Source organism: Carcharodon carcharias, chromosome 16 (genome assembly GCF_017639515.1).
Source record: "Carcharodon carcharias isolate sCarCar2 chromosome 16, sCarCar2.pri, whole genome shotgun sequence".
NCBI lineage: Eukaryota > Metazoa > Chordata > Chondrichthyes > Lamniformes > Lamnidae > Carcharodon > Carcharodon carcharias.
The window spans coordinates 44438226-44453322 of record NC_054482.1 but is presented as its reverse complement, the minus strand read 5'-3'; the positions used below and the strand labels follow the sequence as shown (position 1 = coordinate 44453322).

The 15097-nt window shown below is 39.5% G+C and overlaps 2 protein-coding genes across 10 annotated transcripts in view; one reads left to right on the top strand and one right to left on the bottom strand.

Moving 5' to 3' along the window:
* The window catches only part of swt1 (SWT1 RNA endoribonuclease homolog), a 158464-nt gene extending 157172 nt beyond the window's left edge, over positions 1-1292 (bottom strand). For 3 of the 4 annotated variants that reach the window (XM_041208722.1, XM_041208725.1, XM_041208724.1), the window contains exon 1: positions 1160-1283. The gene's annotated coding sequence lies outside the window, so the exon portion shown is untranslated. Of the gene's footprint in view, positions 1-1159 lie in introns of all 4 variants that reach the window. The other variant, XM_041208723.1, reaches the window with a different exon arrangement.
* Positions 1293-1391: 99 nt separating this feature from the next.
* trmt1l (tRNA methyltransferase 1-like) overlaps positions 1392-15097 on the top strand; it is a 67628-nt gene continuing 53922 nt past the window's right edge. Inside the window, exons 1-4 of one of the 6 annotated variants that reach the window (XM_041208861.1) lie at positions 1392-1472; positions 6639-6803; positions 7312-7374; positions 10580-10693. In XM_041208861.1, coding sequence (XP_041064795.1) covers positions 1424-1472; positions 6639-6803; positions 7312-7374; positions 10580-10693 — 391 coding nt within the window. In that variant the 5' untranslated portion in view covers positions 1392-1423. Of the gene's footprint in view, positions 1485-1725; positions 1748-6638; positions 6804-7311; positions 7375-8768; positions 8828-10579; positions 10694-15097 lie in introns of those variants that run through there. The other 5 variants (XM_041208864.1, XM_041208860.1, XM_041208862.1 and 2 more) reach the window with 5 other exon arrangements.

Here is a 15097-nt window from a genome sequence, read left to right as displayed (position 1 = left end):
GGGGGTCCAAAAAGACTTGGGGGTCCAAGTACAAGATCATTAAAATGTCATGAACAAGTACAGAAAATAATCAAAAAGGCTAATGGCATGCTGGCCTTTAAGTACAGGACTAGAATACAAGGGATAGAAGTCATGTTACATACAAAGCCCTGATTAGACCAAACCTGGAGCAATATGAACCACTCTGGGCATCAAACCTTAGCAAGGATATATTGAAGAGAGCATACTGTAAATTTATCAGAACAATACCTATTATGAAGTTCCATTAAAAGAAAAGATAACACAAACTAGGGTTATATTTCCTGGAGTTTAGAAAGTTAACAGATGATTTGAACAGTTTCAACATATTCTACTGACTGGGGAGTCTAGGACTAGAGGGCATAATATAAAAATTAGAGCCAGGCTTTTCAGGAGTGAAATTAGGAAACACTTCTGCACATAAAGGGTGGTACAAGTCTGGAACTCTTTCCCCTCAAACAGCAACAGATGTTCAATCAATTGTTAATTTAAAATTAGGGATGAATAGATTTTTGTTTACCAAAGTTATTAAGGGATTATGGAGCAGAGGCAAGTAGATGAGTTAGGGCTTGGCCTAAATAGCCAAGTGGTTATGGTACTGGGTTTGTAACCCTAAGATCAAGAGTTCAAATCTCACAATGGCAAAACTATCAAGAGTTCAAATCTCACAATGGCAAACTATGAAACAATGTAACTTCATCTGAAACAGACGGGTAGATGAGTTAGGGTTGCCTCATTGAATGGCAGCAGAGGCTTGAGGGACTAAGTGGCATTCTCCTGGCCCTGTGAGTGGACGTTTCAGCTGTGGAGTCTTCCGCAGCATTTATGTACTCTCCACCAATGTTGCCTGATACGAGTGTCGGCTCGCGTTTTCTGTTTTAAATCAATTGTAAGTAGTTTGAAGTATATTACAAGGGATACATTAGGCACCCTAGGGGTTGACATTTCACAGGGTGTCAAGCTTAACAACCACTACATTGGGAAACTTGACCCGTCCGACTCCGCAGTGGGATTGTGCACATACCAAGTGGTGTCTGTCGGCACCTGATGTAACCCAGAACCTTAGGCCTCTTCCAAATCAACAACACAATGACATTAACTACAGCTCTGCTGGGAAATAATCACCAAGATTTATACTCACTACAAATATATCAAACTGGACGCACACACTTGAACTTCTCAATGTGACGATGCGAGGTCGTTTTGCTTAAAAGAAAACTCCGGGGTTCTCAGGTGGTTAACTATGCCGGACGTGAGGCATACTGGGAGTTGGGGTCCCTCAAGATACTTTCCGGCCAACGGACCCGACCGAACTACAATTCCCATGATGCATTGCAGGTGATCCGCATGCGCATTTCTAACCACCTATTCCCTCTCCAGTTTTTTGAACGACACTGTTGGTAATATGGCGGAGCAGCAAGTAGGAGACCTGCACCAGGAGGACACTGTCTCAAGTAGGGATATAAGTGAGAGGGTTGGGATTCATTTACTTAATGTTATACCTGAGTCTCATGTCAAGTTTTGTAATAGAAAGAAACTGCGAATTTTATTTCACAATGTCTGTATTTTCAGAAAACTCTGATGGAGTTTGTTTGATGGCCTGACCGCAGAGCTCCGTCTGAGGGCCTGATCCTGGTGACGGAGCCGAGAGGCAGGTGTGGAAGTAGCCTTCCATCAAAGGGGGAAGTTCATGGACAGGCACTTCAGCAAGGAAGAATGTTACATAGGGGTAGTATAAATTAGTCAATGCCTTTCGAAACTAAGATATTAAATTCGTATATTTTAATGCTCAAATTTTAGACTTTTACAAGATGTCTAAAATGTTAATGCAGTTGATCTTCTATTGCTCACTGGCATCACATTTTGGAGCATTTTGCTTATCCAACTCCTTGGGGATGAAGCTGGATTTTGCCTGGTTGTGAAACAGATGAAATTATTTTTGCCACCTCTTGTATGCCCGACTAGTTCTGTTGAAGTTGATCGAACTGGACACGGGTCGGGTGTGGAATTGTGACTGATGGGATACCTTTTTTATAGCCTAACTCTTAATTTCACCTGTTCTCATCCACTTTTTCTCTCCGTTTCTTTCTCACTTCGGTTTATTTACTTTTGTATGTCTACCCTCTGAACTGTATATGCATACACTTTTCAAACTTTTGCTTGCATTTTGTATGTCTCCCCACGCAACATTTTTTATAGTATCCCTCTTATTTTGGAATATTACACTCCTTTTGCTTTCATAGAGATTTGAAAACAGATTTCCAAATGTCTGGCCTTCAAAATTATCACAACACTACCAGAATATGACAGAGAAGGGAGGGACTGAATTTGAACTTTGAATGAGTAGGGTAATGTGTTAGGATGGCACAGAGCAGATAAGTGGATTTAAGTAACAGAATGCTTATTCTATATTTGTGTTAGCAGAGAGTGACCTATGTGTAACTGGTCCCATATTTATACTTGAGTAGTGCAACTTGTCTTGGTCTAAACAAACTGAGAGTTTGTTTTCAGTATTCTATAAACATGCAGGCTGGCTGCAACTGGCTACTTCACACACACGTTACATAGGCTTCACTTTCCTCTGTTAAAACAGGCCACTAATCCAGGATTATCTTGGAGATCAAGGATAGCCTCTGGCTTTTCTTCACGCCCACCACCCTGAACCAAACATCTCCTTAAGCCTGTCTTCCCCGCCCCATCTACCTTTACTTCCACCCACGATTTTGGGGAGCTCATGGATTACTTATCGGCAAGGTTGGGGTTTCTGTGAACACTCGCCCCATTCTGCAAAGTACCCACCCTTAACCTCTCTGCCCTTGGAAACTAGCATCCATATCTAAACTTACTCACCTCTCAAATCCTAAAATGTTGTTTCGCCTCCCAAATTTGTGCCTATCTTTCCCACAATTCCATGCAAGAATACAATAATGCCACAGGCTTTAATCAAAGCCACAAATTATATCTGCTATGACTGTAACCACGATGAACTTTCTCTCCTCGGCCTCTCTGCAATCTTTGACACAGTCGACCACAAAGTCTTCCGGTATTTCTCCTTAATGTCTGGTGCAGCAGGGCTACCTTTGCTTGATTCCATTCTTAGCTATCCTATTATCGTCAAAGCGTCTTCAGCAATGGTCTCTGTCTTCTCACCCCTGGAATGTCCCAAATATCGAACCTGGGCCTCACCTCTTCCTCATCTGCATGCTGCGCCTTTGCAACCTTGACCAAAGACTTGGAAAAAGCTTTCTAATGTATGTTGATAACACTTCCTCTTCCTCTCTCTCAATCTTTTCACTGCATTTTTGTCAGACTGGATAAGCTGTAACTTCCTCCTGGTAAACATTGAGTATACTAAAGCCATTGTTTGTTTGGTCCCCACTACAAACTCCTACCACAGATTCCATCCCCTTTGGACCACTACCCTCAGGCTGAACTAGACTGTATGCAACCTTGGCGTCCTCTGCAGCCTCAAATTGAGCTTCCAACTCCATACCCCCTCCAGCACAAAGACGTCTGCTTTTACCACCACAGTATCACTCATATTTTATCCTTGCCACTGCCTATCTGCTGCTGAAACTCATTCATGCCTTTATCACCTCTGTATTGCAATACTCGAACCTCCCTATCTCCCATTTTAAACCATCAGTAAACTTTAGTTCACATGTAAAAAAAAAAATGCTGCCTGCACCATTTCTTGCTCGTCCATTATTTCCTGTCCTTGCGAACCTACTTTGACTTCCAGGTCCCACGTATCCAATTTTAAATGTTCATCCTTGTATTTAAATTGGTTTATGGTCTCACATGTCCCTATCTATCTATTAACTCCAGCATCACCCCCTCCACCATACTAACCCTGCCTTGTACTTTCTCACCTCCCTTTGCTCACTAATAGCATTGTACCTTCAGCCTCCTAAGAACTGTTGTCTAGAATTCCACCCTGAAACCCTCTGCCTCTTCTCCCTTAAGATTGTGCTTAAAAGATATCTGTGACCAAACTTTTCCTCAGCCCTCCTAATAGCTCTTTCTTAGGCTCAGGGCCTATTTTTGACTGATTATCCATCTGCCAGGTGCCTTGGAACAATTTGTTTTTTATTAAAGATAAATACAAATTGTTACACAATTAGCAAATGTGCAGCCAAAAAAAAATCATTCAGCTGGCTACATGATTTTGAACAAGCGATGAAAAAGCAACTGTGGATAGTCCAAAACATACCAGTGTTCAAATCCCTTCCTTAATGTGTATGTAATACAGAAATTTCCACTGAAGAATTACTGTCGCACAATGCAGCAGTTTGGAGGACAGTCAAAGGAACTCTGATAGTCAACCGGTAATATATCTGTGTGCTGGCGTAATATGGTGTCACAACAATGGGCTTGCACTGCATCTGAAACAGTGCATTTGTTGGACCCACATGGATATCGGAATAATTCATTTAAAAATGGCCTTCCGGACGTGCATCTGTAGACATGCTGTAGGTTATGCATCAGTGTTGGAAGCTGATTGCATAATTATCTAATGATTATAGCACAGAAGGAAGTCATTTGGTCCATTGTGACTGTGCCGGCTCTCTGCAACAGCAACTCAGCTGCCATAATCTTTGGCAGTGTATTCTAGATCTTAATCATTAAATGCATAAAATAAGTTTTTCCTCATGTCACCTTTGGCTCTTTTGCCACTCACCTTAAATCAGAGTCCTTTGATTCTTGACCCTTCTGCCAACAGAAACAGTTTCTTCCTATCTGCTCTGTCCTGACCCCTTGATATTCATTTAGTGTGAGTTGGGCAAGGAGAACTTGTATTGGTGCATGATGAGAATAAAAATGCTTTAAATCCTTTGGTTGCAACAGATCACTCAAGTCTGAGATGTGATGGAAAAAATATTTCCAGTACTTAGCCTAATAATATAATTGTTTTTAATCAACTAATAAATGTTTAACTTGTATATAAATACCTAATGGATCGATAATAGGAAACAATGAAAAATTTTGCTTGACCTCTTATTCCGCCTGTCCTCATTTATTTTATTTACTCCTTGCTTTTGTCAGGAGTAGTATCATTAGCTTACTTCTACACTAATGCTAAACTTTCAGGACTTAACAGCAAATTAGCTTTTTGCTTAATCTAAAGAACCACTAAATCTTTCAAGGTTGCTAAATTTCTTTTCCTTTTATATGTCCTGAAGCATTTACTGGGACCAGGAGTAATAATTTTATTAAGTCGGCCTATTTCTAGGTTGTTTGAATGACTTTGTCTTGCAGCCTGACAGAACTAGAAAAAAAGGCAAAAGGAAGCTTTTGATTAAAGGGAAGATGAGATAGTTGTGTGGGGAGGTAGAAACATACACATTTTATGTTCACCTTTGTCAATGATAATGCAACATGAGATCAATTATTAATATCAGTAGATTATTCTAATCATGGATTGCTTAGAAACAACCTGTTGTAACATAAAAGTCCGAAGTTATGAATTATTTTACCAATGACCATTCAATCAATTCTATATATTATCTAAATGCCAATGCAGCCTTCTGAAAATTCAAAGTTGGTTTCTGGACTAAAAGATTTTAAATTATCCGATAATTTAAATTCATTAGCCTGGAGGACACTGCAAAGTAGGAATTTAGTGCCTAAAAATTCAGTATTTTAAATGAAGGGAAATAAACTGTAAACATCATTTAGAAGAGTGGAACAGAATCCATTGACTGGAAACAGCTAGAGGCTTGGAGCGGTGGCGGGGGGAAGGAGAGATCTGTGGTTTAATATTCCTAAGGGGAAAAGAAGATGTCTAGGGAGGTGGGAAGTCGCTATTACTTGAGAGCACATGGGAAAAGGATTCCCCTTTTGGTGCATTACTTTGTAACCAAGAAAGGAAATAAGAGGTTGATGTGCATTGCACCAGTCAGGCCCCAGCTGGGCAGGCTGAGCTTTGATGTATCAGGGGAAGATATGCCCAAGCTTGGATATGTGCACGAACCTCGGGGGACTCAGATTGTGTGAAAGAATAGTGATTAGAGTAGGACATGTATAAGTTTGTGACTTTAAAATGTACAAAAACACATTCAACAATATAATTCCAAAATAAAACTCAAAATGCTCAGCAGCTCTGTCGGCTTCTGTGGAGAGAGGAGATGCTGCCAGGTTGAGTATTCCCAGTATTTTCTGTTTTTATTTCGGATTTCCAGCATCCACAGTATTCTGTTTGTCAGTATAATTCCAAACTTGTGTTAGATCCAGAGGGTTTTGAACAATAGAAAACTTTAATGTTACTGGACTGGTAGTATAGGTCTGTGGTCATTGTGATGGTGAGTGCAGTAATGAGTTAAGAATAGCAGTTATAAAGTATTTCATTCAATGTATTAGCTTGTGTAAATTTTCATTTTATTTCTTGTTATTAGCTCACCAAATAAATCTAATGACAACACTAATGTTTCTATTATAATACTGCATCAGAGGCACAATATATTAACCCACTATCCTCTTCCAGAAGCTGGTGTGCTTTGGATTTCTAGCATTTTCTGTTTGTTTCTTTCTGGGGAGAGGAGAGTAATTCTTTAACCACCATTAGGATAATTAGATTTTTTGAAAAAACTGTTTCAGAAATGAATTTTTTTATATTTCAGCTTTCAATTTTGAGAATGACCATGTTGAGGATGTCGGCAATGTCACTATTGATTTGCACTCCGGTGCTGATTCAGCTCAAAATTTTAGTACAACAACATCCACTGATGTAAATCTTGAAACCTTTTCTGAACCAGTGGGTCCAATTTCAACAACTGGAACAGCAGGTTTGTTTAGAAAAGATTTTTACAACCACCTTGCTTAAAATATTTTTAAGGCAGAGGTAGATAGATTCTTGTTAAGGGAATTAAAGGTTATCGAGGATAGATGGGAATGTGGAACTCAACACAAACAGATCAGCCATGATCTCATTGAATGAGTTGCTGAATGGCCTACTTCTGCTCCTATTTCATATGTTCGTAAAAAGTCAACTTAAGAGACGGCTTGGCTCAATCCTTTCCCCTTTTGTTCCCTTTACTCTCCTCTTCTTCTTTGTGTCACCCCTTATTCCCCTTCCCACCTTTCTTTCTCTGTCTTCTCAACTGCCCTTCAGTGGAAGCAATGGAGAAAAAACACTTGTCTCTAACAAAGTAGTGCCTACATACAGACATGTTAGAGAACTAATTACATGCAGTGACTATTTTTACCATATAATTTAAAATGGATATGATGTGCATGAGAAATAAGTATTTTTAATTGGTTACAGTGCACTGAAATACTATCTTTTTCCACCAGAGAGACACATCTCAATTCAACAGACTCTGACAGACTTGAAGAATCTTATAGATATTGAAGGAGGTGAGTGTTTGTCCAATCATTCAAGAGTTGCAGAGAAACAGTTTATCTTTAGCACTCCCAATACAGTACAGAGCAAAGTTCTTCTGCTTTGCTGAGAGTAAATGAAATGTCTGATTTATAAGGCCCAATGGAAATTATTTTCCTGATTATTTGCAAAAAAATAGAAACCTAAAAGCAGTCCACCCTTTAAAAGTATATCACAGTGTGCCATTTGAAGCAAAGTACTTTAGAACTCCATTACTCGGAGAGATGATGGGATGTATTATGAAAAGTTCTTTAAGTTTATATGTCTGCTCACTTGTTGGTGCTGATTTTTTAATCTTTCCTCTTTGCTGTGTACTTCGGTATCCAAACTAAGAATAGGCGAACAAAAACCCATTCCTTACTATTAGGCTGTGATGGGGCTGGTTCTTTCACGTGCTTAATCTACAAGAATTTGATTTGCTTTTGTCCTAGACTTTATTACTTAATGAGATTAGCAGCTCACTCATGCTGGTTCAGAAGGAAAGTCTACGTCCTTTTTTGTGGTACATATTGCAGTAGCCACCAAAACACTGTTATGAAGCTGGTTGATTCTGTATTTTTATTCACTATGTTAACTAAGATCACCATTATGCATTTGGCATTAGATCAGGCTAAGTGCATTATTAGGATGAGATGTTCAGTTTCTTTCCAACTGAAAAGCATACTTGTATCGAAACTAATTATTACTAATGTTATCAACTTGAAAAAGTCTGCTATGTATGTGTACTCGTCATTAAATAAGCAGCTGATTTTTTGGTAGCTTCTTACTACTTTTAAGAAGTTTATGTTAATTACAGAAACGATTGAAGAAAAGATTTCTAATTGGATTCTGTACAAATAAACTTCTGTTCAAACTGGGGTTGATCTGCAAAACAAGTGAGAAGCAAACATTTTATTACAAAGCATCAACTTTACAGGGGTCTCAATGACCAAAAATAGTTGTCTGCTTCCTATTTCATTAACCTGAGATCATCAAAATGATCAGCAAAATGTATGAGGGAAAATAATTTTTAAAATTCAGCTGTTCACTAAATAATTTTTAAAATTCAGCTGTTCACCAAATCTATCATGCAATCATACGAACATAGGAATTAGGAGCGGGTGTAGGCCATTTGGCCCCTCAAGCCTGCTCTGCTAGTTGATAAGTTCATGGTTGATCTGATTATGGCCTTTATTTTTTTGTCTACCCCCTATACCCTTTGAATCTGTTGTACGAGGAAAAAAAATTCTTCTGATCTCCATCTTAAACTGTCCCCTAGTTCTAGTTTCTCCCACATGGGGAACCATCCTTTCAGCATCCACCCTGTTATGCTCCTTGGGATCTTACATATTTCGATAAAATCACCTCTCATTCTTCTAATCTCCACTAGATTCAGGCCCAACCCGCCTAACCTTTCCTCGGAGGACAACCCCTTCATCCCAGGAATCAGTGAGTGAACCTGCTCTGCACTGCTTCTAATGCAATTATGTTCTTTCTTAAATAGGGAGACCAAACTGTACACAATGCTCTCGATGTGAACTCAACAATGTCCTCTACAACTGTAGCAAAACTTCCCTATTTCTATATTCCATTCCCCTTGCAATGAATTACGACATTCCATTTGGCTTCCTAATCACTTACTGTAACTGCATACTAACTTTTTGTGATTCATGCACCAGGATACCCACATCTGTCTGTTCCACAGAGCTCTGCAATCTCTCTCCATTTAAATAATTTCTACTCTTTATTCTTCCTGTCAAAGTGGACAAGTTTGCATCTCCCCACATTATACCCATGGACTGCAGCAATTTAAGAAGGCAGCTCATCATCACCTTCTCCAGGGCAATTAGGGATAGGCAATAAATGTTGGCCAAGCCAGCGATGCCCACATTCCTTAAATGAATAAAAAAACTCCCATTTACCAAATTTTTGCCCAATCACTTAACCTATGTATATCCCTTTGCAGACTTCTTCACAACTTACTCTCCAGTCCACCTTTGTGCCATCACAAATTTAGCAACCATACATTCGGTCCCCTCATCCAAGTCATTGATATGGATTATAAATAGTTGAGACTCCAGCACTGATCCCTGTGGCACTTCAGTCATGCCAGCCTTGAAAATGACCCATTTATGCCCACCCTCTATTTCATGTTAGCTAACCAATCCCCTATCCATGCTAACATGTTATCCCCTACACCATAAAATCTTATTTTGTGTCGTAACCTTTGATGTGGCACGTTTTCAAAGGCCTTTTGGAAATCCAAGTACACCACATTTACAGACTCCCCTTTATCCAAGTTGCATGTTACATCCTCAAGGAACTCTTGAAAAATTAGTCAAACACAATTTCCCTTTCACAAAAGCATTAAGATTTTCTAAGTTCCCTGCTATAATCTCCTTAATAATAGATTCCAGCATTTTCTCTATGACAGATGTTAGGCTAACTGGCCCGCAGTTTCCTGTTTTCTGTCTCCCTCCTTTCCTGATTAGAGGAATTGCTTTCGCTATTTTCCAATCTGATGGAACCTTTCCAGAATCTAAGGAATTTTGGAAAATTGAAACCAACACATCTACCACTTTAACATTCTTCCAAGATGGCTGAAATCTCTTTTAAGAAAGATAATTGGTAGCATCACTTTATTGTCAGTATAACAGATTGGACAGCAAGCAGCTTAGAGGTAAAACGCTATTTTGTTAGATTCAGTTGAGTTTTACTTTTTAAAGGGACATTATAGCCACTGAAAAACATTTTGCCAAACTTGCATTGTAACATCACAAATGATAATCATGATGCAATAAGCTCCTTTATTATCTCCCATGGCACTTGCAAAAAACTGTAATTGATCAGTGAACATATATCACTACAAAATTCATTCTGGAGTTGCTGTAATGTAGAACTTCCCCAGTAGCCAAATGTTTTCAGGTAAACTTATTAGTCTGCAAAAATGCCTCTTTAATATATGATGGGATTCTGGTGTTTGCTGTGTGAATGCAAGTGTATGGAAAATTAATTTTTGCTCAAGCGCTATTGTGGTGACCACCACCAACCTGGATGAAATCAGTAGTGCAGGAATTTGGCCTTAAAATCAAAATTCATCAAAAATCAACGCAGTCTACAATTCACAATTGTGTTTTTTCCCATAATTTTACTTTTGATTCTCTGAGTAACTGCTACTGACAATGTGTTATGTTTCCTCAGCTGGTAAAAAAACCTGTCCTTTGTGTCCTGAAGAAAAGTTCAAACCCAACTATAGTCACAAGCTGCGAAGGCATTTGCAACATCTGCATTGGAAAGTGTCTATAGAATTTGAAGGTAAATGTTTTTTTGTACCTATGTCACAGCAGACAAGAAAAATTTATATATCATGTACTGGGTTGAATAGAGAAGGAGTGTATACTTCAAAAAGATACAAATTGCAAAATAGCCATTGGCATATTTAGGTTCTATGGTAATACAGCTGAGGTTGCCTAATGCCGGAGCAGTTAGAAGATTTCTTTTAATTACGCGGGGAGGGGGAGCGCCCCACGGGCCAGGCTGGGGTATAGCTGCATGCCAAGTACCAGGAGCCTATGAATCTTTTGGTAATCGGTGGTAAAGTGATCTGTTCCTCTGCTCGCTGAAGCTCTAGAGGGAAAATATCTTCACGGAATCTTAGAGTTGTTAAGGTACAGAAGAAGACCATTCAGCTTGTCGTGCAAATGAACATACAAATTAGGAGCAGGCCATTCGACCCCATCGAGCCTGCCCTGCCAGTTGATAAGACCATGGCTGATCTGATTGTGACCTCAACTCTACATTCTACAAAAACTCTACACAGCACTCCAGATGCAGTCTTCACTGCTCTTCAGGGAAGAGAATTCTACAGTCCAACAACCTTCTGAGAATAGACTTCTCCTCATCTTCTTAAATCAGAAACCGCTTATTTTTCAACTATATCTCCTAGTTCTAGTCTGTCCCATAAGAGGAAAGGTCCTCTCAGCACCCACCCTGTCAAATCCCCTCAAAATCTTATATGTTTCAGTCAGATCACCCCTCATTCTTCTAATCTCTAATGGGCATAGGCCCAACCTGTCCAGCCTTTCCTCATAATATAAACTCTTCAATCCAGGAATTACTCGAGTGAACCTCCTCTGAGCAACTTCTAATGCAATTTTATCTTTCTTAAATATGGAGACAAAAACTCTACACAGCACTCCAGATGCAGTCTCACCAATGCCCTTTACAGCTGTAGCATAACTTCCCTACTTTTGTATTCTATTTCACTTGCAATAAACGACAAAATTCCATTTGGCTTCCCATCATTTGCTGTACTACATTTTTGTGATTCGTATATCAGCTCATCCTCCCATTATACCACAGAGTTCTGCAATCTCTCTCCATTTAAATAATATGTTGCTTTCCTATTCTTCCTACCAAAATAGGAAAGTTCACATCGTCCAACATTGTACACCATCTGCCAAATTTTTGCCCACTCAATTGACCTATCCATACCCCTTTGCAGACTCCTTGTGTCCTCTTCACAATTTACTCTCTTACATATCTTTAGGTCATCAAATTTAGCAACCATACATTGTGTCCTCTCATCCAAGTCCTTAATATAGATCATAAAAAGTTGAGGCCCCAGCACTAATCCGCTAGTTATAGGTTGCCAATCTGAAAATGACCCATTTACTGTTTCCTGTTAGCTAACCAATCCTCTATCCTTGCTCATTTGTTACCCCTACACCGTGAGCTCTTGTTTTGTGTAGTACCCATTGATGTGATGCCTTGTTGAATGCCTTTTGGAAACCCAAAGACACCACATCTACAGATTCTCCTTTATCCACATTGCATGTTACTTCTTCAAAGAACGCTAATAAATTAGTTAAACATGATTTCCCTTTCAGAAAACCATGCTACACTGCCTGATTGCATTAAGATTTTCTAAGTGCCCTGCTATAAACCCCTGAATGATGGGCAAAATGCGCTAGAATCTATGACAGATGTTAGGCTAACTGGCCTGTAGTCTCCTGCTTTCTGTCTCCCTCCTCTCTCGAATAAAGGAGTTACATTCGCTGTTTTCCAAACTGATGGGTCCTTTCCAGAATATAGGTAATTTTGGAAAATTACAACCAAGGCATCCACTATCTCAGTAGCCACATCTTTGAAGACCATAGGATGTTGGCCATCAGGTCCTGGGGACTTGTCAGCCTTGACTTCTAATGTTTTTCTCAGTACCCTTTTCCTGGTGATTGTAATTGTTTCAAGTTCCTCCCTCCCTTTCACCTCCAGATTTACAAATATTTCTGGAACGTTATTTATGTTTCTATAGTGAAGACATGCAAAATATCTGTTCAACGCTTCCGTCATTTCCTTATTTTGCTTTATTATGTGCCTCTCCAGAGATGCACTGGCTCTCCGGAGGAGAAATTTACCTAGCGCCATTCCCACACCTTTCCCCATAGCCCTGCACATTCTTCCTTTTCAGATAACAACCCTCATCAATTCCTCAACTAATGGAACTAACTCCACCACATTCTCAGGCAGCGAATTTCAGAGCTTCACCACTCTCTGCATGAAAATGTTTTTCCTTGTGTCGCCATTGTTTCTTTTGCCATTTACCTTAAATCTGTGCCCTCTTGTTCTTGATCCTTTCACCAATGGGAACAGTTTCTCTACCTTCTCTATCCAGACCCCTCATGATTTTGAATACCTCTATCAAATCTCCTTTCCACCTTCTATTCTACAAGGAAAACAGTCCCAAATTCTCCAATCTATCTACGTAACTGAAGTTCTTCATTCCTGGACCATTCTCGTAAATTTTTTCTGCACTCTTTCTAATGGCTTCACATCTTTCCTAAAGTTTGGCAACTAGAACTGGATGCAATACCCCAGTTGCAGCTGAACCAGTGTTTTATACAAAGTTAACATAACTTCATTGCTTTTATACTCTATGCCCATATTAATAAAGCCTTGGATGCTGTTTGCTTTACTAACTTCTCTCTCAACCGATCCTACCACCTTCAATGATTTATGTACGTATACACCCAGGTCCCTCTGCTCCTTTAGAATTTTTCCCCTTTGTTTTGTATTGTCTCTTTGTGTTCTTCCCACCAAAATGAATCACTTCACACTTCTCTGCATTGAATTTTATCTGCCAGTTGACTGCCCATTCCACCAACCTAGCTATGTCTTTTTGAAGTTCTACACTCTCCTCTTCACAGCTTACAATGCTTCCGAGTTTTGTGTCATCAAATTAAGTTTTGTCCCATATACCACGGTATAGGTCATTAATATTTTTCAGGAAGATTGAGTGTCCCAACACCAACCTCTGGGAAACTCCATTACAAACCTTCCTCCAGCCTGAAAAACATTCATTAACCGCTACTCTTGTTTCTGTCTCTCAGCCAATTTCATAACCGTGTTGCTACTGTCCATTTTATTCCATGAGCTATAACTTTGCCCACAAACCCATTGTGTAGCACTTTTAAATGCCTTTTGGAAGTCCATGCATACCACATCAACAGCATTAACCTCATCAACCTTCTCTTACCTCATCAAAAAACTCTAAGTTAGTTAAACATGATTTTCCCTTAACAAATCCATGCTGGCTTTCTTTAATTAATGCGCATTTGTCCAAGTGACGATTAATTTTGCCCTGTATCATCGTTTTAAATGCTTCCTCACCATCGAGGCTAAACTGACTGGCCTGTAGTTGCTGGCCTTATCTTTACACCCTTTTCTGAACAAGGGTGTAACATTTACAATTGTCCAGTCTTTTGGGACCACCCCCGAGTCTAAGGAAGACTGAGAAATTTTGGCCAGTGCTTCTGCAATTTCCATTCTCACTTCTCTCAGTGTCCTTGGATACATTCCATCTAGTCTTACTGCCTTATCAACTTTAAATTGATAAGTTGGCAGTGGGTGGGACTGAAAAGCAAGATTCTATGGGCATAGTGTAGATATGTCCCCGCAAAGCAAAAGGGCGGTACTGCCAAATCCGGAGCCCCCTGGTTATCCGGAAGCATATAGGGTAAGATAAAACAGAAAAAGAAAGCTTAGGACAGTCACAAAAAACATAATACTGTAAAAAGCCTAGAGGAGTATAGAAAGTACTGGGGTGAGGTAAAAAAGGTAATTAGGAAAATAAAGAGAGGATATCAAAAAGTATTGACAGGTAAAATCAAAGAAAACTCAAAGATGTTTTGCCAGTACATTAAGAACAAGAGAATAACTAAGGAAAGGGCAGGACCGATTAGAGATGTATATGGTAACTTGTGCTCCAATGCTGAAGATGTGGCCAGGGTTCTCAATGAGTAGTTTGTCTCAGTCTTCACTAAGGAGAGGGATGAAGCAGACGTTCTAATTAAAGAGGAGGAGTGTGAAATATTATATATTAAGCATAGTGAGAGAGGATGTACTGGAGGGACTGACATCCTTGAAGTTGGATAAGTTACCAGGGCTGGATGGATTGTATCCCAAGCTGTTGAATGAAGCCAGGGAGGAAATAGTGGATGCTCTAAGTATCATTTTCCAATCTTCACTAAATACAGGCGAGGTACCAGAGGATTGGAGGTCTGCAAGCACTGTACCATTATTTAAAAAGGATGTGAGGGATAGACCAAATAATTATAGGTCAGTCAGTCTGACTTCTGTGGTGGGCAAATTATTAGAATCAATTCTGAGAGACAGGATAAACCGTCACTTAGAAAGGAACGGATTAATTAGGGATAGTCA